The 27,735-nt window shown below is 36.9% G+C and overlaps 2 protein-coding genes across 2 annotated transcripts in view; both read right to left on the bottom strand.

The window, feature by feature from the left end:
- The window catches only part of LOC306852561 (arrestin red cell), a 46,552-nt gene extending 27,277 nt beyond the window's left edge, over nucleotides 1-19,275 (bottom strand). The window contains exon 1 of the mRNA XM_079389486.1: nucleotides 19,056-19,275. Coding sequence (XP_079245612.1) covers nucleotides 19,056-19,078 — 23 coding nt within the window. The 5' untranslated portion in view covers nucleotides 19,079-19,275. The remainder of the gene's footprint in view (nucleotides 1-19,055) is intronic.
- A 1,989-nt stretch (nucleotides 19,276-21,264) lies between these two features.
- Nucleotides 21,265-25,415, bottom strand: LOC306871849 (high mobility group protein B3-like). The gene is made up of 5 exons (XM_079420038.1): nucleotides 25,323-25,415; nucleotides 23,319-23,527; nucleotides 23,063-23,202; nucleotides 22,582-22,756; nucleotides 21,265-22,489 (listed from the first exon to the last, which is right to left on the bottom strand). Exons 2-5 carry the CDS (start codon nucleotides 23,466-23,468, stop codon nucleotides 22,313-22,315), a joined length of 642 nt encoding a protein of 213 aa, XP_079276164.1. The 5' UTR covers nucleotides 23,469-23,527; nucleotides 25,323-25,415; the 3' UTR covers nucleotides 21,265-22,312.
- Between the last annotated feature and the right edge of the window lie 2,320 nt (nucleotides 25,416-27,735).

Raw genomic sequence — 27,735 nt, 5'->3', positions numbered from 1 at the left:
CAAACATGTTTAAACTTTATTTTTCTGGAATCCTGAAGGATGATTCTGCCTGTCATTTCCTAGTTACTGGGAGCCATTTACAAACACAGCAAGGAAACGTACACAAGACTACATATTCTCCGCTCTGCAGGAATACAAATATTAGTGACTGTACACAAATATACTTAGTCTCACACAGAGGCAGTCAATAGTTCCTGTACCCTCATTCAAATGTAAAATGCAAAAGACGTACCCTTGGAACTGACCTAATGCTACATTAAAGGGTGTTGTTTGAAGTTTCTTGACTATTACAAAACCATTTTTGGATGTGAAAAAAAAGCTTTCATAAAATCCATAATACATTCAAAACATTTTTTTTAAATCCATAAATAAGTACAAACACACGAAGCGAAGATCTTTGCTTACTCTTGTTACTTGTTCTGTATGTAAGTGCCATACATGTGGACGAATTGACAATAAAGCAGACTTGACTTATTCATTTCTCTCCTCAAATCTCTCAAATTCACCCTCAGCCAATCAGAGGCCAAGACTGATGCTGACGGCATCACACTGATGGCATCATTCCAAAAAAGGACCCAAGTCCCTACAGATCTGACAATGGAGCCTGTTACAGCACAAGGACACACACACACACACACACACACACACACAGAGGAGACAAACTCGACCAGGCACCTTCATTAGTGCCAAGGACTGTGAGCAGAGAGAGAGAGAGATGGGAAAATCAATCAGGGTCTCAATTTAATTTGGGATTGGTAAAGAGGGGCTAAATAAAGGCACATTTATCAAGGCAGATAGAGGGAGAGAGACATGCCGAGAGGGAGGGTGATGGAGAGAGCACTGTAAACGGCAGACATTATTTTTAAAAGCTTAAAACACACACACACACAAACAAGTGGCCATGTAAATGCTTGAAAGTGCATCAATATAAAAACCAAGTACAAGTCTTCAATTATGGTCACATTAAACCCTCTAACCTCTGGTGTTCACTTGTAAAAGTACACAAGCAGGTACAGAATTACATCAAGCACAATTCATATTTATTAACCTATAGCAATATGCTAACTGCATGGTGTGATTCATTTTATTTAGTATTAGTTCCACAGTATTTAACATAAAACTTTAGTATAGGGACCAATTCTCACTATGAACTAGTTGCTTATTAGCATGCCTATTATTAACATATTGGCGGTTTATTAGTACTTATAAAGTACATATTCTGCATGACCATATTTTACCGCCCTAATCCTACCCAATACCTAAACTTAACAACTGTTAACTATTAATAAGCAGCAAATTAGGAGTTTGAGGGAAAAGTCATAGTTATTTTTTTGTTAATAGCGAGAATTGGAACTTGCAATAAAATTTGACTGTATTTAATACACATACTGCAAAGAGTATTTGAATTTTCTGTATGCATAGAATATTTGGATTATTTCTACATTTGAAAAAAAAAGTCAAATTGAAAAGTTCAACTGTGAATGAAATGATAATTGATTCATGTTATTTTTAAGTCCTCTATAATAGTTTACATCTCAATATTAAGCTGGAATAGGATAAAGTATTTTAACTTAAAATGTAATAAAAAAAATGACACTTCACCTTACATAACGGCGTCTGCTTTGGTGACTAATGCTGTAATTGTAAGACAGTAAATAATGAAGTGTCCAGTGTAATCAGGATACCACAGGCTATAAACACTGCAGGGCTGGTTGCTGTTTACGAAAAAGATTATGGATAAGTTTATTAATTTTGTTATGCAAAGGCAAGATTTAAGATCCATGTGCGTTTTCCACATTTCTGGCTGTCAATTTTCTGCATGGCCAGAGGCTAAACCCAAGACTTAATACCAAATCAACCGCTGAATTCTGCCTATTGTTTCAGCAGATTACAGCATGCATCATTGTCAAGGATTGTGCGTTTTTCCAACGAGCTAGAGACGCACTCACCAATAAACACTAACACAAACATATGCGATTAACTCATATGAGGTACGTCAGGACATTTAGATCAGACTGGTATTTTAATATGGGTCACGACCACACAGTCTAATTCGACAGGAATGTCCGGGTCTCAAAAACAACAGTGTGTTTCAAAGTATGGGGTCACAAACAAACACTGTATAAATTGTGCTCAGCATATTTATAAGGCATAAGGGTTAAAAACTACACATTGAAAAAGCAATGAGACAAAAGTAGGAAATTGCACGATTGTGTTCTCTGTTCCTGTTTTTAGTCTATTTATGTGCTTTCATAATCCACTTTATGGCTAGACTAAATCAGCTTATGGGTGTTTTTAAACACGGTTTCTGAACATTTCGTCTCCCGGGTGCTACTCAAAGTTATTATGGAAGCTCCATCAGGCCATACAAGTGCTGAAGTGAGAAATCAGGGTGCCAGAGAAGCTGACAGCACAGCACACTGGTAATTGCTGACTGAAGAAGATCTACTTCAGCTTTCGGGATCAGAAACGGCTCATGCGTCACCGACTGCGTGTGCGGTAGTGCTTGTGCTCGCGCATGACATGGAGCCAAAAAGCCAACGTCCACAGAGTTCCTCTATGTGGAGCATCTGGAGGTGAAGAAGAAGAAGAAAACAAGAAGAATGGAATGAAGACACAGGGTGAGAAAGAAAAAGAGACAGCTTTAGCGTTTTCTGATGGAATCAACGATTGACCGAGTAACGATCGGCACTGGTGCAAGTACAAGGCCAGTGATGGAGAATAAGCTATTAATAAATAAATGATCGGTTACAGGCCCCCATTAAACTATAAATGGCTCATAATGTACTGCCTTTCAATGTCAGATAACTGCGGAACAGACTGCTATATGCAAACACACATATATAACAGCCTACAGAACTACATCTCTTGGTTGTACGCTGCATCTTTCAATCATGCAATTCACAGAATACAGAATAATCTCATTTGCAAAAACAAGTATCTAATAAACAAACCTTCTTTTCCTCACAGTCTAAACGGCATAATTTACCTTCTTATTATAAATGCATATCAACAAGCATCCAGTTGAAGCATTCTTATCAACCAGGAACCCCTCAAAAAAAATGAAGCTGCAGGAAACAGAAAAACTATGTAAATGATAACACTGGAAAACTGACGGGCAAAATATACAATGTTTCTTTAATCTTTCTAATGATTATCATTCCTCGGCACATTGATTTAAAGAAATACATTTAAAGATTTTTAAATAGTGAACATAAACTGGAGTAAAAATACATCACTGAATTGTGCCAGAAGATCGGTTTGGTTAACGGACTAAAAATTATTTGTTAGTGTAGCAACAGTCAATGTGTAACTACTGATAAAACATTGCCTTAGAGCCATGTAGCAAACCGGTGACAAGTAGCCTCTTAATTCCATGCATATTAAATAAAAATAATATTGCAAAAGTGCTTGCAGGTTTCCTCTGAAATACTAGGAATCTGAATGTAGTGAAGTAAACAGGATATGTTAGTCGAGGATCCATTTACCCTGAAAATTAAAGGAGGGGGCGAGAAAACTGCACTTGTCAGAACCGCTGGGATAAGTGAAAACACAGTATTTAGGAAAGACTATAAAACTATATTTATGACATTAACGTGCATAATTGTACTGAACTTGATTATAATTCGCATTATTACTCATTTTCAGGTCTGGTGTTTTCTTACTGTCCTCAAATGTACTGACACTAAGTGAAGGTCTTTTCAAATTTGACAGCTGAGTCTGAGAAACACTATAGTACTAGTGTACTTCAGACTGCACAGCATACACTGAAAACTGGCCACTGCCTTCTACCATTCAAAAGTTTGAGGTCAGTAAGATTTTTTGCTTTTATTCAGCAAGGATGCATTCAATTTGGTCAGAAGTGACAGGAAAGAGACACTGAAGACTGGAGTAATAGCTGCTGAAAATTAAGCTTTGCCATCATCGAAATAAATTAAATTGTAAAATAGAAATTTAAATAATATTTCACAACATTAGTGTTTTCATTTTAAATGAATAAATGTAGCCTTGGTGAGCACAAGACACTGCTTTCAAAATTTGAAAAAAAACCCCACAAAAATTCATGCCATGAGTCTTGACCTCACTACATTTAATTTAATTTCGTGGAGACCAGTTACTAACTTGAATTAAAATGCAAAAAGTGATACTGAATAAAACCCATGACCAATATTATATTTTATTCACCACACTTCAGCAGTTGAGCAATTCTCTTTCTACTGCCAAAGTTACACCATCCGTTTCACGTTTGATGAACTGTGGCATCTCAAAAGATTAAAGAAGCTCAGCAAGTGATTGAAAATGAGTGAGTGGGGAAATCATAGTGGTGCATCAAAAAAAGGACTGTTTTCTTTCAGGATATCTTTACAGAGACCACAAAAAAGCAGAGCACAATTGAAAAACTTAGAACAAACAATAGAAACAGATTGACAAGATATTTAACTTGACACTAGCTTTTATCCTCTCTGATTTTCTGTGTCGACTCTTCACTGAAAAGCCTTCTTTTTTCAGACCTTCATTCCTTGTCTGAAGAGTCTTCAGACAAGGAATGAAGGTCTGAAAAAAGAAGAAAAAACCTTAGAAAGAAAGATAGTGACAGGACCTTAACAAAATGGTGGCGCTTCAGCAATCAGCAAGCAACAATGTGGCACATAATACATAAAGATGGCTCTCTCTCACACTACACACCACGACCTTTGTGAAAGATATCACACTCGTCAGCACACTTTCACACGATGTGGTTTACAGTCGTACCCAACAAACACAACTCTGCTAATTGGCCCTTGAAATTTTCATCTGGTCAACTATCCTTAACACTAAAGAATTAAGTTTCATATCTGCAAGGTCAAAATTAGCTTGCCAAGAGTGGGTGAACCTGGAAAGATCTATACTGGAGCATCCCTAAACGGAGGACCTCACTCTTAAAGAGAGGTATGGGAAGTATACAAGAGCAAAAAAAAGCCTATAATGTAACATGTCAGCTAATAAACACACGCCATTCTATTCCCAGATCACTTTGAGGAAGAAAGGTCTCTAATGAATCATTACATACACCCTGATCCCGTTTTCCTCTCTCACAAGCCCGAGGAAACCCGACCCGCTTCCACACTAACTCTATATAACTACTATCATCATAAAGAGTTTAATTAGCCAGGAAATGAGAGAAAAATAAACCTATGTAGCAAATTAAATCATATATTACATCTAGTCACATCAGAAAAAAATAAGCAAATAAGCAAGTAGATAAAATAATGGGGATAACATTTCAATTAACAGAAAAAATTGGACAAATTTGAGGTCAAACGTTTTAAACCTTTCTAAAATAGCTTTAATTTAAAAAACAAAAAAGTAAAAATTTAACTATAAAGTAACTATGATAGCAATGAATGGCAGACTTGAATATCTAGCGCAGCAAAAAAGTGAAGAGGAACCTGATATATGAAGGAAGAGAATTGCAAAGAAATTAAATTTGAAAAAGAGTTGAAGGCAAAAGGAAGAAAGAGACAGCGCATGAGCGAGAGAGGAAGGAGGAGAGGTGTGGAGTCAGAACCCTTGCCTAATCATGTGGTGGTCACACTTCCTTCATTCGGCCTGTGCGTTTCCTGTTCTTATTGTGTAGGTGTGAGAAACCACCAAGGGTATGAGCTATGGGCTGCACGTAGACATATATACACACGCAGCAAGTCCTGCAAAAGCACCAGAAGAGAGACATACAGCATATAGACACAGAGGCCTCACTGTGAGAAACACATTTGCGGAAAGTGTCACATTTTCGAGCAGCAACTCAGTGTGAGAAAAAAAAAAAAGAAAGACAGGAACTTCCTTTATCTTGCATGTTCAGCTGTTAAAATCTTCTTCACATTAAAAGCATCAAATCATTTTTATTTTTTTGTACTCGTATAATATCCACCTAGGGCTGGGCAATTACATACAATAGGGCTGGGCAACTACATCTTGTACAAACCTGTCTTATGCATATTATATGTTCAGAAATAATACGAGGAAAATGGTTTAAAAAATTCAAATTGAAAATGACTGAAGGTATAACACCAGTAGACTATTATTATCTATAAATGTTGTGTAAAAACTATGAACAGCAGCTTTCAGCCTGTCACCATGATGCAAACATAAAATATCAGACATACAGTAGTAGTTCTTTACAGGTTTTTTATTCGATTGTGCTGTTTTTCCACATAAACATGGACGCGTTTGACTTGCGTTCGAGTCTCTTGCAGCGCCTCATGCATGAAACATTTGTAAGTCGCTCTGGATAAATGCACCTGCTAAACGACAATGTAAATGTAATGAAACAGCATTATAAAAACACAGGGCTCAAGTTAAAAGAAGTTCAACTCCCATCTTCTGGCATTTTTTTCTATTCCACTGCCTGTGTCACATTTTTGTGTTAATCATGTGCGCCGACATGGGGCACATCTGTTTACATAGTTCTGTTATCATTGGCATAATGTCAAAGTTTCTAATTCTAATGTTTGGTAATATTTCTATTCAAAATCATGATTCCTCAATTTATAAAAAATTCAATGTTGACAAAACATTACATTCAAATTAACTGATATATATCAGATTTTAACACCCACTCGTTTAACACACGAGTGGGTGTGGCCATTTGTAACAAATGTGTGAGGCTTCCGGTGTCTTTCTGTTAATAAGATGTACAAAAAAGGTATTCGTTAGCATCATATTATAGTTTATTATCATAATAATAAAGACACTGGTTTGTAGCACAAATAAATACTTCTGCGGTGAGGTGGAAATTTAGTAGGCAAAATACAGAACCAGGCCCAGGAGAGAACAATGCAAGGATAACATTATAAATGGATCATGATCTTTAAAGTGAATTTTTTCTTTAAATATTCTAGGACTACTTCTATGACATTTCTTTGGCTTTGCATAAGATTGCAATCCAGCTAATAGCCAGAAAACTTTTCTTGCGATGTCCAAATTGAGCTTGCCACACATTCCAAGAGTGGATGAAATGTCCAGACATATTTCTTGATGTGATACAGTGGCCTTTCCAAATATATGAAAAGTTCCACTATCAATAAATAAATAATCTACAAAGTATCTACGACTACAGAATCATAGAACTACGAAAAGCTATTATTTTCCTTTTCATATTTGTGCCAAACAGCACAGGTCATTTAAGGGGTAATGCAAGCAATATATTTGTTGCTACATAACGATATGAAATGGAAAATCAATAATGCTTTTCAATTACTTTTTAGACCACTTGAATGTCCTTGATTTTATTTGCTTGTGTCACTTACAACCTGAATATCTGTGTCCACAAATACACTGGACGTTTTAGTCTGAAAACGACCCCAACCACTACACAGTGGTGTAATGTAACGAAGTAATAATACTTTGTTACAGTACTTAACTATTCTTTGGGAGTATCTGTACTTTACTTGAGTTTTTATATTTCAGCCAACTTTTACCCCACTACACTTCCTAATTAAAATGTATACTTTTACTCCGATACATTTCCCCGAAGCATATTCGTTACTTACTACAAAACAGTCAGAAGAACAAAGACTGCAGGTTTTACGAATCAGTGGTCTGGCGATTGAAAATTACGACTCCTAAAAACACCTTTGCTCGTGTGCAAAGAAGTGCGCGCACAACCGCGGATGATTTCATTTGATTAAAATTCCAGGTATTCTAAATTATAGATGGCAAAAATGCTTCTGTATGCTTTTTATATGTATATCATTTAAAATAGTTAATCTATATCACACAAAGAGTACACTTTTTCTGCAGATATCAGCAGAACACATTAATAATCATTTTATACAAGATCAGTAAGGCAATAAGTGACTTACATTTTAGACATAATATTGCTAGTTTCTGCTCAATATTGCCAACGAAAATAGTTCCAAACAAAGATCACAGCACTGTTTTGTGTCTCTGAGCAATGGACGGTATTTACTTATTGAATGAATCAGCTATTTGAACGAATCGGTTGATAAAAATGATTCAGTGATTCACTCATTAACAGTCAAATGGAGATTGAGGTCTCTGCAGACCAAAAATGGGCATTTCTGAATTTGTGGGTGTTTACAAACTGCAGGGTGTTTCTCAATCATGCAATCAAAATGTTACTTACTTACTTTTGTCATTTAGCAGACGCTTCTGTCCAAAAGCGACTTACAAATAAGAAAAAGTAACTAAAACTAAAAAAAAGTTACAACTCTATAAATACTATATACCCACATATTTAAGAAAATAAAGAAATTAAATAAAATTGACATGCATATAACAACATTTCAATAATAAACATATAAATGAAAAAAAAAAAAGTGTTCCCCCCTTACCTATCCCCACCCATAAACCTGCCATCATGGTCTAAAAACACCCCAATCTGGTAACTCCCATTACTTTCCTGCAGAGACCTATCTTGGTCAAATGCTTTGTGAATGAATGAATGAATGAATCGGTTGAATCTCAATGACTCACTCATTAACAGTCACATGCTGCCACTTACTGGCGGTTTTCTTTTTTTTTTTCATGTCTTAAATTATTTCAAATATCAGTATTCAAAGTTTTATGTTAAAAACAAAACATTAGGCCTATTTATGCATCTGTAACTGCAGTTTAAATGCATCCATGTCCCTTCTAAGATACATTAAAGTCAGAGTAAAGTGATATTAAAATGTGTTCCGAGTTTGTCACACAACAAAAAAATGTGTTAAGTACCCAGCCAAATTTGAATGATAAAAAAAAAACGCCAAGAAACTAAAATAAGTTATCAAAATCTTTGAAAAATAAGCAGGACTCTGCTCTCAAACGCTGGGGGCGTGTTCACAGTCGGCGCTGAAACCACGCCCACTCGTGGGAAAGCGGCCGTCTCTCTCAACTGTCAAATACCGCTGCAGCCTGAATGGATGCTACTGATACTACCTCTAGTAGCTTAATTGGATTTATACAGTCATACATACAAGCGTGCAAGTTCGTTATGTAACTGTAGATGCGTGTCAGCGCTGCAGTGAGTTGAAACCTTCTCGTCGTCTGGGCTAAGACCCGGGTATCCATTCACTCTAGAACCGTCCCTGCCTAGAATCTGTATATCTAATAGGGATGTAACAGTATGAAAATTTCTCATCACGATTATAGTGACCAAAATTATCACGGTATTGTTAAAATGTGCTGGAGATATTCAAAAACTACCGACACATAAATCACTTTACAAGTTTTATATTTAAAAATCAATAAACAACAAATAAAATGACTTTTTGTTTGCATAATCACTAAAACAATAACATGACCAATGATGTTCGGATTTTAAATGACAACTTGACTGACACCAGTTTAATAGCGTGTTCAAATATCTAATGTAAATGTCCAAATAAAGCTTTGAAAAAGTTTCATAAAAATGTAAATCTCACATTTCAGCCTTTAAATAAAGAAAAGGATAAAGTCAAAATGACAATTGATTAATAAATGATTATATGCATTTTATCTGCTCCAAAAGTAATTCTAGATAACTTATCTGAATTGTTTAAATGTGTAGAATCCCCATAAGCTTGTTTTTCACCAGTCGGTCAAAATTTACAGCAGGGCATGCAAATTCAATCCGTTTTTGGCCAGACAGAAACTGCACACAGGCTGAATGTAAATATAAGTCTCTGTAAATCCACTCTCTGACAGCAGGTGGCGCTTTATATAGAAAAGCTGAATAAGAGCAGTTTCCCGTAAACTCCATGGACAAAGCAGTATTGCGATTAAGAACACCTCCTTTAGGTATTACATGGAGCGAAGATGAAAACAAAATGCCATCGAATCGTTTCTGAAGACATTCAGAACCTTCAGAGGTACATTCATATAATTAATTAATTCATAAATTCATTTGCATAAAAACCTCCCAGCTTTTCCACTCACTTTTCACTCAAAACGAAACTACTCTGCTGCTTAAAACTGCGCTTTATGCTGGACAGTATTTATTTATCGTGAGTTGTTCAAATCGTGGTAATCGAATACGGTTTTAATGATAATTAAAATATGAAACAGTAATACTAACCGTGGGGAATTTTATCATGATTTATCGTCAAAACGGTAATCGTTACATCCCTAATATCTAACATCACAGACATTCAAAAAGACAAACTAAGAACTTGACCTCTCAGCGTAGTTATTATAGTGTTAGGGGCGGGGCCACGCTCGGTGGCTCCATTGCGTCATCGAGCCACCGTTTTAGCCCCGCCCATAAAATCCTGAACACAGAATTTGTGAAAAACTGTTTAACGGTATAACTCCACTATTAAGTACTACATAGTTCAGGGTCTTTGTAATGCGTTTCAGCAAAACATTTCTAACATTTGTAATGTGTTTAGAAACAATTCTCAGAATTGTCTTTACACGGACTTTAAACTGTGTAAATACATCTAAACGCCATTTCAGATGCAGATTCCAGAAATGTTTTCTTATGATGGAATAAAAGACACTAAGTACCGGATGAAGTGCTTCTTATTCTTACCCAATAATACAAAATGAAAAAAAAAAAGGAACTGAATACAATCTTGCTACTCAAGCCGTGTATGAACTTATATTTACTTACTACGATATATATTTATTTGATTCTTTTCCATTTTGCATTTACTTGTACTTTTACTTTCAATACTTAAGTACTTTTTTTAAAAATACTTTTCGTACTTAAGTACAATAAATATCACATACTTTAAGACTTTTACTCAAGTAATATTCTAAACTGTGACTTCAACTTCTACCAAAGTCATTTTCTGCTAAGAAATCTGTACTTTTACTTAAGTGTGGCTTTCAGTTACTTTATACACTACTGCCACTACAACAAAAAGCACCAAACAGGAAGTAGACAGCATTAGTTAGTGCACTTCACTGTGAACCGGTGACACTGAATCAGCAAGCTGCTGTCCGGCGGGTCTCAGCTTCCTCAGTTCTGTCTGGCTTGTCCAATGATTTATAAACGTCAGTGGAAAACAAAAATGTCACGAGTTATGAGAATACAATTAAGCATATTCCCCATAATAAAGTCCTTTCAGTATCATCCTGAAGTCTCCCTCTCAGAAACGCACTCAATAACCTCAGGGTAGCACGATTGCCGCAGCACAATGTCTTGTCATAACTCACGTGTACAGGCATGAATACGCCAGGGAAAAATCTAAATGATGAGTTCAGAATGAAACAGCAAAAGTGTCGAGAAAGATGCATGCACATAAAAGACATGTGCAAGCAGTGTGAGTGCATAGGTGAGAAAGGCACGGGTCATGCATTCGCTGCCTTCCTGAACATGCAGCTTGCGTCAACGGCGCTCTGCGTGTGTTCCTGTTGCCTGCTGACTCTGTGTGCGTTTGCATGTTTTTCTAGCTCAAGAGAGGACAAGGAAAACAGCAAAACTTGCAGACAAATATGGTATGAAAAATATTTCACGCCCTTGTTTATGGAAATATATTCCAGTAGTCAGTGTAAGCCATGCTGTTGTCAGGAAATGTTGTCCCAAGCCTTCTGACCCTACAATTTCATCCCGGGCGCATGTGAGGAGTCAACTCAATCATTTCACAAATACAAACAAAATCAAGACTCAGACAAAACATCACACTCTGACCCTTGATGCTGTTTGTTTAATACAAACTCTAATTATTAGACTGCAATATTCAGTGTGAATTTTTGTGCAATACATAGCCTGTTTAAATGCACCCCAACTGCTGTCTGAGTAACTACACTGACTACAAACATTATAAGACCTAAACAGGATTCAGCAAAGGAGAAGAAACCGAGAAATCCAGCAAGATCATCATGGAAACTGCAATAGGTTTGAGAAGTACTGCAGATGGATGTATTATTCAGAGTTTTGCACCAATATTATATTATATTTTATGTTTACTCAAATATCATGCAGTGTAGGGAGAAGCCAATTAATCAGCGGTGAAATATTATGCAATGTGCTGTAACAAGAAAGTGTTATACTAGATGTGGTTTGTAGATACCCTCTAAAGAGTGTTTCAAACAGATCTTGAGCCTAAGTCAAAACATGCCCAGCAATTAACATGGAGCATGGATGAAATTTCTGGATCTAGACAAATAAGGATTTTTTGAGACACGGCTCATCAGCATTGGGTTGGGCTGTACGAATGGTTTACATAAATACAAATATGAACTCAGGACTCAACTTTGACACTTGTTCAGGACAATCACGAAAAAAATTAAATAAATAAGGGTTAAACTGGATGCGGTTGCCTGTTTTTTTAAAAAGGCACAGAGGCAGCACAAACAAACATATTATCATAGAAAAAATAAAAAAAATTCTGTCACCATTTTTTCATACTTCCGTCATTCATTACAAACTTGTATGGCTTTCCTCTGCAGAACATAAAGATATTTTTTTAAGGAAAGGACAGGAAAGGACGTGACGTGTGGCCAAGTATGTAAACTAACCTTTACCCAAAAATAATCAGCATTCTAGTTCTTTCTGCTTATACACCGTTCTCCAGACTGATTATATTCAAATTAGTGAAGCTATAAATACAAAGTTAATGTAACACAGGATGACAGCACTTCTCCAAAGTCTTTCTTCAGGCAAATAAAATGAATTGAAAATGGTTTGAGGGCTCAATAACCTTTCAATGCTGCATGAAAGTGATGAAATTATGACAGAAATCTAGTTTTGCATAATTTATTTTTAACAACAGCAACAATAATTGTATCATTATTATTTTATTATTAACAATAATGAATATTATTATTTCACTGTTTTCATCATCTATATTATTATTATTATTATTATTACTACTGGATTCAGAGATTTGGAACGTTTCAGAGCGATATGGAAAGTGGAAATAACTTTTTCTGGTAGTTATTATAACAGTTCCTATATTTTACAGCAATCACAAATGAACATTAATTTGGTCTAAAAAAAAAATGTCCCTTGCAGTAAAAGTAATGCTATACAATTGCCTATATAGTTCACTTCACATTCCTGCTGATTGACGATCCGATTTTGATAACTTTACTGCATTGAGGCTCTATTGATAAAAAGTTTTGGGACATTAAAACAAATGAAAGTAATCATTTACTTGTCCTGGAGACAAGAACCAGGAAATGCTTAACATCAAGCTCTAATAAACTCATCAATCATACAGTCAACAAATCCTCCCACATGACAAACTAATGGGCTCTCACATTTGGTGGCATGTGTGCAGTAAAAACAAGAAAGTTAAACAAAGATAGTGATCGTGCAAATGTCTGAAATGCAAAAAGATCAAACCATGGGAAAGGATCCAGCAGGAAGAGACAGTAGTGAGAAAAATAGACACAGTAATGGATGGAGATAGTAAACGTGTGAGAGAGAGAGACTTAATCAATCTCACTGTTGTCTGCGGATGGAGCCATGGGAAGCGCCAAGGAAGTCTGGTTTTAATCACCTGTCAGCCGTTTACACACGTGGACAATTTACAGGACACTAGGCTAACCGCTCAAACATTGCGTGGCGTCAGAGAGCAAGTGTGCACTAGCGCCCGTAATTACAGCCTATTTTAAAGAGCTCTTCCCTCTTACTTTCAACAGCCCACATCTAGAGCAAAGTAAAAGTTATTTGGAAAAAAAGATATAGAGGTCAAGTACAAGCAATTTGCTAATTAAAACAGCAATATAATGGAAAAAAAGGAAACCAGCTGAGAACGCTTCTCCATTTTTATTGTTTTTCCATTGCTGAGGTGCTGTGTGAGAAAATTGTATTTTTCTAGACCACTTCCCATTGGGAACTCAAACTGGTCAATTCTTCTGAATTCAAGCTTTCCTTAATAGGAGCCTAGGGGACAGTGTAAAGTGATTCACAACATCTTATATGCACAGGAAAATACTCCGGACAATAATTGCAACTTAGTTATTCTTAGAGAAAGTCAGACTGTTTATATAATTATATGTGCTTGCTAAGACAAGAAACAATATTAGTACTGCTCAAACCTCTAATCTTTGGAAACCACATGGATGACAGCATAATAAACCATGGAGCTTCTTAAGTAAAAGTATATTATAAGTAAGTTTTATATAAGAAAGTTCAGAACTGGCAAGACAATAAACAAATTCTATAGATTTAAGTACTTTGGTTTTTAAAAAGTAACGTGTTACTTTACTAGTTACTTGAAAAAAGTAATCTGATTACGTAACTCACATTATTTGTAATGTGTTACCCCCATAGCAAACTAATAGAGTTTGAAAGGCTTTACGTTCCACTATACGCTTACGATAAGTGTAAACGATTTACACTGAACAAGGGAAGTGCACTGTATCAACAGAACAAAATATTCAAAACTTTTTGACTAAAAGCTTCATGGAAACCACCCAAAACAACCTAGCATCAAGGTGGCAAGTTTTAGGTGTGCAAGTACCACCCAATATCATCATAAAGTGTACAAATGTAGTATAAGCCTTCCTTTTTGCAAGTGGGGTCTTGTTCCACAAACATAGAACCCAAGACATCTATGAAAACGAAACCAGTGGAGCGGAACATCATTCATCTGGGACACAATCCCATGAGAGAGGTTAACTCAGTCTACAAACTAGACTATGTTAGAGGAACCGGGTGCCTGTTAAATGTAGAGACTTAATCCATCAGTGCAGACGGGTGTTTAAATAGTCTCCAGTCAATTGCCCTTTCAGCTTAAAATGAGATAATGGAGCCATCAGCTGATGAATTAGAGGCGTGTATGTGTGTGTGAGAGATAAACACACACGTGTACATCGAACCTGGGTGGCAACAGCAACACTGTGACCATGTTGTGTGCCATTATTGATAACACCCTTTCCATCTAGGTCAATGAGACTCGAGGGATACTTCACCTAAAAATGAATTATCTAACATTATTTACTTGCCCTCATGTCGTTCCAAACCTGTATGACCTCCTTTCTTCTACGGAACACAAAATGAATCTGAAAAGTGTTTTTTGTCCAAAGAAAGTCAGTGGGGCCCATAATGTTGTTTTGGATTATTCTATGGGCAAAAACATTCAAAATATCTTCTTTTTCATTTCACAGAAGAACGAAAGTCATGCAGGTTTGGAAATACTGAGTTTTGTTTGGTGAAATATCTATTATTGTAATTGCACAAATGAAATATTCCGTTTCTATGCATTAAAACTGACTCCTTGTGAAACTAGAGGAACTGAAACATTCAATCACTGATGAAAGGGAGAGTAAAAAGGTGGAACGGTGAAATAAACAGGGCAAAGTATAAGATATGACATCAGGGGAAAATTACAACATGAGAAGAGGTGAAAACATGCTCAAAATAATTTGTCACGCTCATGTACTGATGCAGATGTGATTTAATGGACCACACCAATCAATCCCACTACAAAATGAGGACAGCATGAGGGGAGTACGGGTTTGAGCATGCAGATGTCATGAGCTGAATATATTCTAACCAGCCTCTAGTAAATCCCCAATCAGTGTTCAACTCAGCAGGATATTGCGCAAGCATGGTGCAAATACAAAAAACACTGGTATGGAGCTACATGACATTTTGCTCTGCATTTAAACAACGTTTCCAACCACTTTTCCTGTTTTGGTCTTACCACAGTGATTCCCTGTGATTACCAAACTCGGAGTGACCTGAGGAGTCACTCCCAATGCATGACAAGTTCCCTTGAATAACTCATGACTCTTTGCACTCACATCTCTTGTGAATTGGTATTGGACTGAAGAGCAATCGTAAAAACACACTTAGGCATAAAACAGCTGCACAAGTTGGAAATTAGGCAAGCAGTCCTCCTGCTTTCACTCTTAAATCACTCCACCTTACTGTCTCTAAAGCTTTTTATATTTCTTATTTGGGTATTCCATTATTCTTTCCATGTTGTCCATCTAAACATTCTTTCTTCCTAAACGTGGCACCTTTTAATACATTTCTGCTATTTACTCTTGTCTGCTTCCCTTAAACTCACTGTGTTCTTACTGAAAAGTCATGTGAGAGATGGCAATGCCAACTTCACAGTGACTGGTTCATTATGCGCTGATGCCAGTCTCTCATGTTCGTAAACAGTCCGCAAATCATTTGTGTAGGTCAAACTGGTGAAAATGACAATCGAATTACAAAGTAAACAACTTGGACATCACTTCCATTCATGAATTGAAATAAAATGACTTGAAACATAAAATGATCCGTGAGTAAGCTGTTTTTAGTGACTTAATGAAAGCTGCACCGCCGCGCCTGTCACATTTATATATTTATTGTGTGTACAGAGGATTTGATGACTAATGAGTCTAAAGGAAGGTAACTATTAATAATTATAGTGGCCTAACAGTTCATGTAATAAATTAAAGTAATGCAAAACATTGTAACAACACTAACAGTTTTTGAAGCAAAGCAAAATGCTTAAAAATAAACTTTGATGTGACTTGATTTTAACTTGATGTTAATTATACAAGGATATAAAAAATTAACTGGGAAAATGTGTAAACATCAAACAGAACTAGAACATAAATTTATACTGGATTAAAAAGGCATCAACACACACACATAGGGGAGTTTGCCTTTTCATTTCGTAAGACCACCACACACCACTAAGCCTGCAAGATCCACCAACACCCCCATAACCACTTCAGTGAGTGAACCACGACAGCGGATGAATCAGAATTTCCCTAGCAAAAACAGCAACAGGCAGGGGTACACTGTTGAGGTCTTTGGTGGCAAAATATGTTTATAAATAGCAAGTATGATAAATTTGAAAAATTATGGAGCGATAGCGAGTTTTAATTTACCCAAGGCTAATTTGAATGCACAGAAGGGCCAATGACACCTACATAAAACGCCTCTTTCACAGCTTTGCAGCGCTATGAATGTGTGTCAATCAATATGAGCTGAGTTTGCGGTGCATGGCTTGCTCTGTAGTGGGCCGATGAACAACTGCTCCCCACACACAAAAACCATGCTATTTAATCTTATTACAATACAATAACCATCTAACAATCACTGCTCTCCTTCGAGCTCTTTTCAAATCAAAAGTTTGCATTTCAGTGGAAAAATTTAAGCCTTGAGTGGAGAAATATGGTTAAATAATAAGGTTAAAGGGCTATTTCTCCCAAAAAATATATTTTTTTCATCATTTCTTCACCCTCATGTCGTTCCCCTATGACCTACTTTCATCTGTGGAACACAGAAAGGAGACGTTTGGCAAAATGCTAGGAACTGTCGGCCTCAGTAACCGTTCAAGTGCATCTTTTCTCCATACAGTGAGAGTGAATAGCGACCAAGGCTTTCATTCCGCACAACACCTTTTGTGTTTCACAGAAGAAAGTAAGTCATACAGGTTTGGTAAAGTAAGGGTTGAACATTAACTGTCCCTTTATCTCTATAATGCCTTCTGTACAACATTTTAATGCCATAATTTTTAAACATCAAAACTTTGCTGAAAAACCTGTTGCACACAATGCCTTCTGCCATCTGATTGATCTTACTTCTGATTGAAAAACCTTTTAGTATATTTCTAAAAATGTCCACTTGCAGGTCGTGGTACACATGCTTTTTGCTGTGAATCTTTAATGATTTTTATAAAGCAATGCAAGAAGGTATTAGTGACATTTCGGGATTAACAGGGTTTACTTAACCATACATTTTTTAAAGAAAAATCATTTAGTTACAAAACATTATCTCAATCATCATTGTATTGTATTCCATTATGTGCACAATTAAAACTACAGAGCTTTGATCATAAAACTAAGCATTTAAATATCATCTTATAAGACATATTATTAGAAGATGTGCTATAGAGCAGGGCTGTCCAAACTCGGTCCTGGAGGGCCGGTGTCCTGCAGAGTTTAGCTCCAACTTCCCTCAACACACCTGCATGGAAGTTTCTAGTATGCCTAGTAAGAGCTTGATTAGCTGCTTCAGGTGTGTTTGATTAGGGTTGGAGCTAAACTCTGCAGGACACCGGCCCTCCAGGATCAAGTTTGGACAGCCCTGCTATAGAGTGACAATTGATATTAATATGCATTTTTTGCAGGTATTCTGTTATATATATTTTTATATATATATATAAAAAGGTTAAAAAAAAAGGCTTGCGGGGTTAAGAAAACTAACATGACATGTGAATATGAAAAGGGCCTCTTGCATGTTTTGTGCAAGTACAGTGTCATACGTTAAACCAACATGCAACCCTCTGTTAAAGCCCAAAATGTAGACAGGAGGCAGAAAGCCCGTGGGTATCCTCTCATGATGGTGTGAGCCGTGACATGTAAGCAGAACTGAAGGCACAACTGAGAGAATTGCTGGGTTACTCATCAAACTCAGCGCACGTACATGGTCGCCTACGACTCGACTATCTATCTACACTGCGCCTATAGGGCCTGATCTGCAGTCAGACATGCACAGAGAGGTGTTAAAATGAGATTTTAGACAAATCAAACCCCACCGTTTTTCTGCAACGGGAAACGTCGAGGCCTTTTCTGAAAGTTGAGGAAGTGAGCGTGCAGTGATGAGCAGGAATTTCTCGCACTGGGTGCGACAGACAGACTTTTCGGTTTCTGGCAGCGGGGCGGAAAATAATAAACTGTCTGCTCATTTTCAGTCATGCAGGATTAAAATAACCTGTCGTAGTAAGAGCTTGTTACTGTAGCGAATAAATATGAAAAAAAAAAAAAAAATCAGTCACAACTTGGGTCCTCAAACACCAAGATAACATCAGATACAGTTGATAAGACGAGCAGTTAAACTACTAAATGCCGCACTCCTACGCACACTCCGAAGAGATTTCAAATGCGAGGCTGGACAAGAACACAGCAGGGCTGTAGCGTGCTGGTCAGTCACCCCACCCTGGGTGAAGTATAGAAGATGTCCAGTGTGATCATGTTTTTGAGAGCGTTTGCTTCGAGTGCATATCCTGTAGTTAGTAGGCTACAAATTAAACGTGTACCTCACTCAGATAAACTAGTAGGTTTCCCACGCCATGCCTCCAGCCTCCGAGGCTCGGTGGGATTGTTGTTCATAAACTGGGCTGTGAGATCATGATATCGTGATTTCTAAATAAGAAGTCTAAATTGAACCTGCGCTGAAAACTGCTTCTTACCTGGTCCCCGCCTTGTCGCCCATCTCCGCAGGCCTTTTCCTTCAATCAGAGGAAGATGCTGTGTAATGGATATCTAACCGAGCCGAGACTTCGAGTAAAGCGGTCCTCCTTTCCTCAATCACTGCCACTCTCGCTGGCTTTCGCAGGGTAGTTTCCGCAGCCCAGAGACGGAAGCCTCTCTCCGCTCGCTGCCGCTTCAAAGCAACTGGGCTTTGGCCTCAGAGTTTGATGGGCGTCGTGAGTAGCCAATGAAATGTGGAGAAATCTCTCACGTCATCCCGTGGGTCACCAAATCCGCCCACTTTGCCCTCGGGACTACCAATCAGAAATGCCGTTTAGAGGGAACGTGTGCTGCTTGGTACAGTATGAGGAAAAACTAAAACATTTACACATTTACGCAAATTATTGTGTCCGTTTTACGGAGAAACTGTGAAAATGTGTTTGTAATATAACTGACAGGATTTGGAAAACTTTTGCATTTTTCTAAATGTCAACCGTTGAAATGTTATCTCTGTAAGGGGATCATTAAAATGTCAAAATTATGAGGTGAATGGAAAGCAACATACTGCGAAGGACTGATAAACTGCATTTGTGAAACGATAGTTAATTTTCTCCACGACAAACTAATATAGAGTTATTTTATGACTGCATATGACTCCCATCTAATTGCAGCATGTCCTAATGTCATTATCGAAAGAATTCCCATGATGACATTATGTAACCCAACCTTGAACTCATGCAAACTCATACAATAAAATAGAGCCTTGCGCCATCTAGCGACGGACATTTAAACAACATGCATATAAATGTCACCAGAGGAATATTGCTGTCAAATATATATCCAGAGTTGGGCAGTAACTAGTTACTAGTAACTTAGTTACTGCAATAATATTACTTTTTGCAGTAACTAGTAGTCTAACTAATTACTAATAAGATTTCAGTAATACTATTACAGTTACAATCCATAAAACAGCTTAGTTACTTTTGATGCCACAACCCCGCTGATTTAAAATCCATCAATCAAATAATTCCTAGATTTATCAAATAATTCCTAGAGTTATCACAGTTTTCACGACTCGCACATGCATGTGATGTCCCCAGTGCAGCAGGCAAGCTTGGAATATGGAAAAGCTTACATTCAGCATATAGAAATATTGCATTATATTGATTTTGTCAGGAAAAAGATGATCTGAACACTGTTGTGTAAATTGTGGCTTTGCATTACTCTGGCATTACATCCCACCTACATCCCTCTGATCAGCATGTGGTACATAATATTACTATAATTAAAAATATTTTTGGAAAATTAAACAGTTTCTTACAAACTTATGTGATTTGATAAAATACACAATGAAATATAATCGTATATGGTAACGGAGAAACTACAATTAGCTTCAAGCTACACATGACAATTAATGAGATTAATACAACACTTCTACTTGAATGTCACTATTGACTGTTTGTAATAACTTCTGATTGTTATCTAATGTGGATTTTGGTCAAATGATGAGGAAGAAATTTGTTGTTAATAACATTCTAGAAGAATTTGATGTGTAAAGATACACAGTTACAACTTCTGTGGGGCGTGAATAAAAAGTAATGTAACTAATTACTGTTGTCAGAAAGTAATAAGTATACATATTACTTTTGAAAGGAGTTACTAGTGAGTAATATATTACATTCTTTGAGTAACTAGCCCAACACTGTATATATCTTAACACAACTGGTGTTGATTACGAGCTGTTGTATAATAATGTGCTTACATAGACATACTTAGAAAATAAGCCAGAAGATTCCTTTAAGAGGTCCTACAATGAAGAACTTTTAGTTTGAGATCAAACTGGAAATCAGGGATTCATAGACTAACCTTTGCTGATAGTGGACCACAAGGACTTCATTAGACAGGGTCTGGTTGCCCCAAACTGGACTTTTGAGTGCCTTGTCTAAGTGTAGTACAGTACATTTGCAAACTGTGATGCAGCTGAGGCTATTGTTTTTAAAGTAAAGAATAATGATTTAGTTTGAAACTATTGCTTATGTTGAAGAAACTTTTGCGATTTCAGTATCACTAAATGCAAGAGCCACTACTATCATTGCTATAACTTTCAAACTTTAAACACTTTAGTCAAGGATCTATGGCTGAAGGTGGCCAAAATATTCCTACACCAAGTTTTTCAATAAATCTTATGGATACAATATGCTAGATATTGTCATCAAGGTCCATTCATGCTGGATTCTCTCGCATATATTCTTGGTCTACATACAGACATACTCGCCACAAATAAAAAATGTTTCAATTTAATTGCAAACCTCAAACATATAAAATGAAAATCAAAGATACAGATAAGTACAGATTTATCATCAGCGTTGTTTCTTACTTTATATTCAACAAAAAAATAAGTATTAAACTAGGGATGCACAATATATCAGTGACCATATCGATATTGGCCAGTATTGACATTTTATGTTTACATGTTATCAGGGCTTATTTTTGCAATGCTATAACTTCATATTTTTTTACGCCAGACTTATGCCAGTATTTTACACAAATCAGTATTTCTATAGTGCATTCCTAGATCACACAACAGTTAATATATAGGAAAGATAATACAAATATCTTTCCTACATTGATCATGGATGTGCTAATATATCATGTAGTATAGTAAACAACATATAGCGCACATCCTTGCAACAGGACTAACTGACGTGCTGGTGGCAACTGCTCTTTTGCACTGATTTTTTCCCTAAATTAGACAAGGAAGTGGAAGCCAATGATTCAGCATGAAATGTCCGATATCGGTGCACAGTTCCAAACTATGACACCTTTCCACATGCAACATACTACAATCATAAACAATATCTAACCATATACAGAGCTACACACTCAGGAGCCTCTTAAACAAACCAACAAAAAATATATATAGGTCAGGGATTTACATATACAGGAAGGGTATTACAAGTTTAAAGGCCTTTTGTTATACAATTGGTAAAAGGATAGAAAGATGGGCTAGGAAGACACTGGGCTACCATGATGAAGTGAGATCTTGACATGTGCACATGCGCTCACACGCACACAAAGCTGGAAGTAAGAAACTGTGATACTAAGTCTCTCACCAACAGCACACAAAACACTCCACCTCTATTAAAACAACAACGGAGCTATGAAAGACCACCAGTGTATTCCGTATCTACTGGTCTTTAACGGGGGAGAAATAGTTATTATAATCAAAACTGATAAAACACAGAAAAACAACAGTCTATTCATCATCATCATATTCATCATCATCCTCTTCTTCGTCTTCTTCCTCCTCGTCATCCTCTTCATCATCCATATTGCTCTTCATCATGGGTTTTGGAGCCATACAATTCCCCGTCATTCCCATACCCATGGACACACCACCAACCTTGCCCTTCGTCTTGTAGTCCGCAACATCCTGTACAAAGAGGAAATATCGTTATATTTCAAAACACTGGAATTGGGATATGTTACATGATGTACTACTGAAGCATCTAGATCGAGACATGCCTTTTGATACTTGTCCTTCAGCTTATTGGCCTTTATCAGAAAGGGCTGTTTGGTGGAATCTGTGAGGCTGTTCCACATCTCGCCGAGTTTTTTGGCCACATCTCCGATACCCAAGCTTGGATACTGAGCCTTGATTTGTGGACGATGTTCCGAGCAGAACAGGAAAAATCCAGAGCTGTTGATCATAAAAGGTGACAAAATGAATTTATTCATCAACATTTGTAAGATAATGCTTTATAAGCAATAATGCGATATGCTGTGAATATTTTTATTTTAAACTATTTTGCTCATTTAAAAAAATTAATAACTATCATTCAGAACCTCTACATAATAAATCATTAAAATGCCAAAATATTAGAATATAAGGGCAAGATAGGAATAAAAACCCTTTCTGCCAGCATCAAATTAACAAAATATCCTTCATAATAACTGCATATACACAGTTTTGGTAATTGAGGTAATGTGTGTCAGGTCTACTCACGGAGGTCTCTTGGGTGCGTTGGGATCCTTCTTTTTGCCTCTCTTGCCTTCAGGCATGTAGTGCATCATCTCTTGATCATAACGCACCTTATCCTGTTTGGCCATGTCATCAAACCTGGATTTCTCTTTAACGGACATCGCCTACACACGCAACAAATCAAGAGCGTTTTCTACTGAGAATAGGAAAGTACTTCTGCATTGCTTTATTTCAATCATTTGAGTCAAATAATATTAGTAAATTTAATTTCAAATCTAACCTTCCATCTTGCAGAGCATCTTTTGGAGAATTCTGAAAAGCTGACTGGAATCTCGGGGCTTTTCTTCTTGTGCTCCTCTCTGCATGTCTGAACGAAGTAGGCATAAGCAGACATCTTGCCCTTGGGCTTCCTGGGGTCTCCTTTTGCCATTTTTGTGAGATGAGAAGGGCCTATGTCCAATAAAGTCTTCTCTTGTGCTGTACTTTTATCTAAAATGATAGGGAATAAAGAGCATAAAACAACAGAAAAAAAATAATAATACAGTTTTTATTTAAACTGATAAAACAGATTAAAAAACAAAGTGACCCATTGTACTTTTGTTTTTTAAATAGTACAAAATTTCTTACATCAGTGGGGTGCAGGTCTTAATAGACTAAGATTATACACAAAGGGAATTCCAGACCCGTCCTTCTTGCATGGGGGATGTGAACTGATTATTAATGAGACTGATTTGGTGTTCACAGCCTTTTTTTAACAATACACCAATCAATAATACACCTTTTATTGTTTGTTGTTATTAGCAAAAGTTTGGACTACTCTATTGCACAGACTTGAATTGCCTTCATACACAGTCTTATAGGTTATATAGCAGCACACATGTGAAGACGGTGGTGGTAGCCTATAAAAGTGGCTACTAAAAACAGAAACGCCATCAGCAAGAATAATTCAACATCCTTCACATGAACGCAACCTCATGACAGAAACTGCTCTTTATTTTTGCAAATCTTTTTCACCTTATTAATATTTAATTTTGAGATGAATTACTGCTCTTGGTTTAAAAGTATGCATTACAGCGTTCTGCCTGTTACAAGCATATAGCGGCTGTTATATATAGTAACTGGTATAAGCGCTGCCTCGCGCTGCTGCTCTTCATTAATTAAAATGGCTTCTTTGCAGAGCAGATGGGTTGACCGTGCAACAAAGCAATACACACCCCCTCGGGTTTAAAAGACGATTCTAGCGACCCAAGGGCTCTAATTAAAAGAAAAACATGTTTATCAACTAAAATAAATGTTGTGCTTTTAGTTTAAAATGACTGTTTAAGGCTGTCAGATCATATTTTGGCGTGTTTAACTGTTTTTCTAAGTTGAGCCCTAGCTGTCGCTTGGCGCAGTGCTGCCTTAACAAAGACTACAGCCAGCCATTGCCTATGCGAGTATATCCAGCGCAACTGTCAAGCTGGAAAAGATGATAAATCGCGATGCACTGTCTTTATTTTAATCCAAAGATTTAGAGATAGACATTCGAGGGAGAAAACGAAAGGAAGGGGCAGTTTTGCATCTAAAATGTATGTTTTCTGTCTGAAATTATCCCGTCCTTGCTGCGTGAGGGAATAGATGCTCGTCAATGGTCTCAATCGCCAGCCATTTTAATACACGGCAAGCGCGCTTGTTTAAGTTGGAAAAGGAAAAATGCAATAACATGTTTACAGCGCGTATACACATCCACATTTGACATAAAAAGATAGAAAGCAAAGAGTAATTGCGTAAGCGAATGATCTTGGAGACAAAAAAAATGCATTATGTGAAGATGTTATCGAAATCGGTCTGTATAGAAGAAGGCAGGGTGGCTCATAGACAGGACACTGCGAGCCATATTCAGCAGCGATGCGCGTCAAGAATACAGTCCGGGGGAAAAATCAGTTTAATAACTTTTAATTTTCCATAATTAGTGCCGATAACAGCCAATCAGAAAATTGCGCTTGACCTCTAAAAATAGTTTGATTTTGTTCACATTTCTGTGATTTATTAGAAATGCAAAAATGCAAGACCAAATGCAAAAATTGGCAAACAAACTGCAAATATGCATAACTCCTTTTTGACCTTCACATATGAATGAATTTATAAAATAAAAAGAAAATCACATTTATTCTGTTTTAGGGGAATAAATGTTAGTTTCACATTTCATTTAAAATATATATATAAATGTATATAAAATTATATATTTTAGCTAATAATAGGTAAATGGAATGTGTTCTGTTAAATATTAGACGTTTATCCGTACCTGTGTTGTTGAGTTGATTGAAATCTCGCCACTGTCTTCTCTTCTCTCTCCTCTTTAAACCCCATGCGCTGAGCCTCGCGCTAGCTCAACACGAGACCGGCCTGATTGGCTAGGCAGTCTCGCCGATTCAAAACAACCTCCATTCCTCGCCATTGGGCAGCGCTACACGCACATCTAGCGACGCTTCTTCCAGATTGGTCCTGGCGTGGGTTTTCGTATGCCCAGCCTCTTTACTTTTGAGGATGCTTAGACAGAAAAACTCTGGGCTTCAGTTCTTGTGCCTTTTAAGTTTAGTGCCAATATATGACACTTTGTCAGCATGGATTTAGAGGATGCTTGGTAAACCTACAAAGGAATAAACACCAGGTTGCCATTCTTGTACAATCTTTAGATGTTGTATTTTCTTTTTTAGTGCTTCTTTGCTTTAACATCTATCATAGTAATGATTTCCACCAAAATACAAAGGATGGATTATAGTCCTGCAATAACAGAAGACTGGGCAAAAGTCTTTGTCACAATCGTAAGATATAATGTCAGAAAAACAGCAAAGTGCTTCATAATTATAGCATTAATCATAATTACATTATAAATATGAGAGATAAAGTTAATAAACACAAAAGTGCACTGTGCCTACACAGTATCAAGGCGGATAATCATGTGTATAGCACTGTTAGGGCTATGAGGGTCTAACACATATTTCTCGTGTCTCTGTTTATTTCAAGCACTGTTCAGTTTTACAGATGTCGGGACACTGCAGGCCTATTAGCTGAAGGCCCCTGACAGATAGATAAAGATGGTTTAATGTTTTATATGCTTTCTAAATATATGCAGCGAGACATTTCCAGTGTAGTGCTTGAAATAATATTTACCACCACATAAAAGAGACTGCAATGGCAAAGCATTTGCAGATGCACAAGGGAGAAGCTTGTCCTGTTATGATATACCATGTACTTTCTTTGCTTTGATATTTTATAGGATGTAGCAGACTGTAATAGTGCCATTTTGTTTTATATTATACTACATTATTATGATAGATGTCTTCAGTGTTGTACCTGAAGAGAGCAAGACCAGCCAAATTTGGTGTTCCATTCAAATCAGGACAAAAAAAATAAAAATACTTTGACTTGTTTCATATGCCTTTGTATATAATTTGTTTCACATGCCTTTATCATGTGCAGAGATGGGCAGTATTTCAGATACATGAATATACATATTTGAAATACAAAATACTATTTGTATTTTACTATTTTGTACATTCATCAAGTGAGCTGCAGCTGTACAACTCCATTCAGCGTTGGGTGAGCCACTTTTCTGGAATAAGGTGCGGATGCCATGATTAAAGTTAAAATATGTGTTTAAAGCATTACTGCATGGCTGAGAGATATGATAATACACATCTGGGCGATGATATAAAGTGTGAATCGATTGAACTTTTTTTAAAGCCTATAGGAGTAAGCAAATATATCCATGCAGCTATTAGTGGGCAGGAATTATTGGAATGTTGAAGTGGAAAAATAAGCATGGATGAATGAGTAATAGAGTATGATGTGCTTTGTGCAGTTTCACTTATTATAAGTGCAGTATGCCGTGAAAGGAAATTCAAATTCACACTTGCATGTTGACAGGCAGTTTTTTGTGTGCGCGCTCCAAGGCGAAGTGGAACACCAACAAGTAGACCGACAACAGTGAATGTGCATTGGAACAAAACATATGAATATGATAACATATATAACACTAAACTGAACAATACTCCCTTATATATGCTTTTTAATTCATTAAACATTATATTTTAACTAATGTTTGTACTAAACACTAACACTATACACTATTTCTGCTATTGCACTATTTCTGCTATTGCAGGCTCATTTTGTTAATGTAAGCATTTGACATTTTATACAAGTGCAAACTTGGTACTTAAGGAAAAATTTGTCACATTTACAAAATCAGGTGATTGAATTCACCCAAACGTTTATTTACAAAAGAATTAGGTTAATCACTGTATGTCACCATCAGTTTAGTGTGGTGATTGTGCACATTTGTGAAGACACTGATGAATGGTACTATCAGGGATCTGCAAGAAATGGGACCCAGATGCAAATGAGCGGACAATGGTAGTTTATTGACAAGACGTTGACTAGAAACAGCAGGGAGAGTGAGAAGTGAATCCGTCCAAACAGAGGGACAGGGCAGACAACAATACAGGCAGGAGGGATGACCACTGAGCCAGTCCAAGGTGGCAACGGACTCAAGCACGGAGGTAGCAGCTCCAGAGGAAGGCAGGAAGACAGAGACCCCGTAGCTTGAAGTGAATCTCAGAAGTCGCACCAGTCTAGCCGCCAGGTAGTGACTCACAGAACCAAAGACCTGACTCGTGAGAGTGGAGAGCTGCTTCCATGTAGTAGGGGTCAGAGGC

This window comes from Barbus barbus, assembly GCF_936440315.1.
Source record: "Barbus barbus genome assembly, chromosome: 1".
NCBI lineage: Eukaryota > Metazoa > Chordata > Actinopteri > Cypriniformes > Cyprinidae > Barbus > Barbus barbus.
The sequence above is the reverse complement of the archived record's forward strand: the minus strand, read 5'-3'. Positions and strand labels throughout refer to the sequence as shown.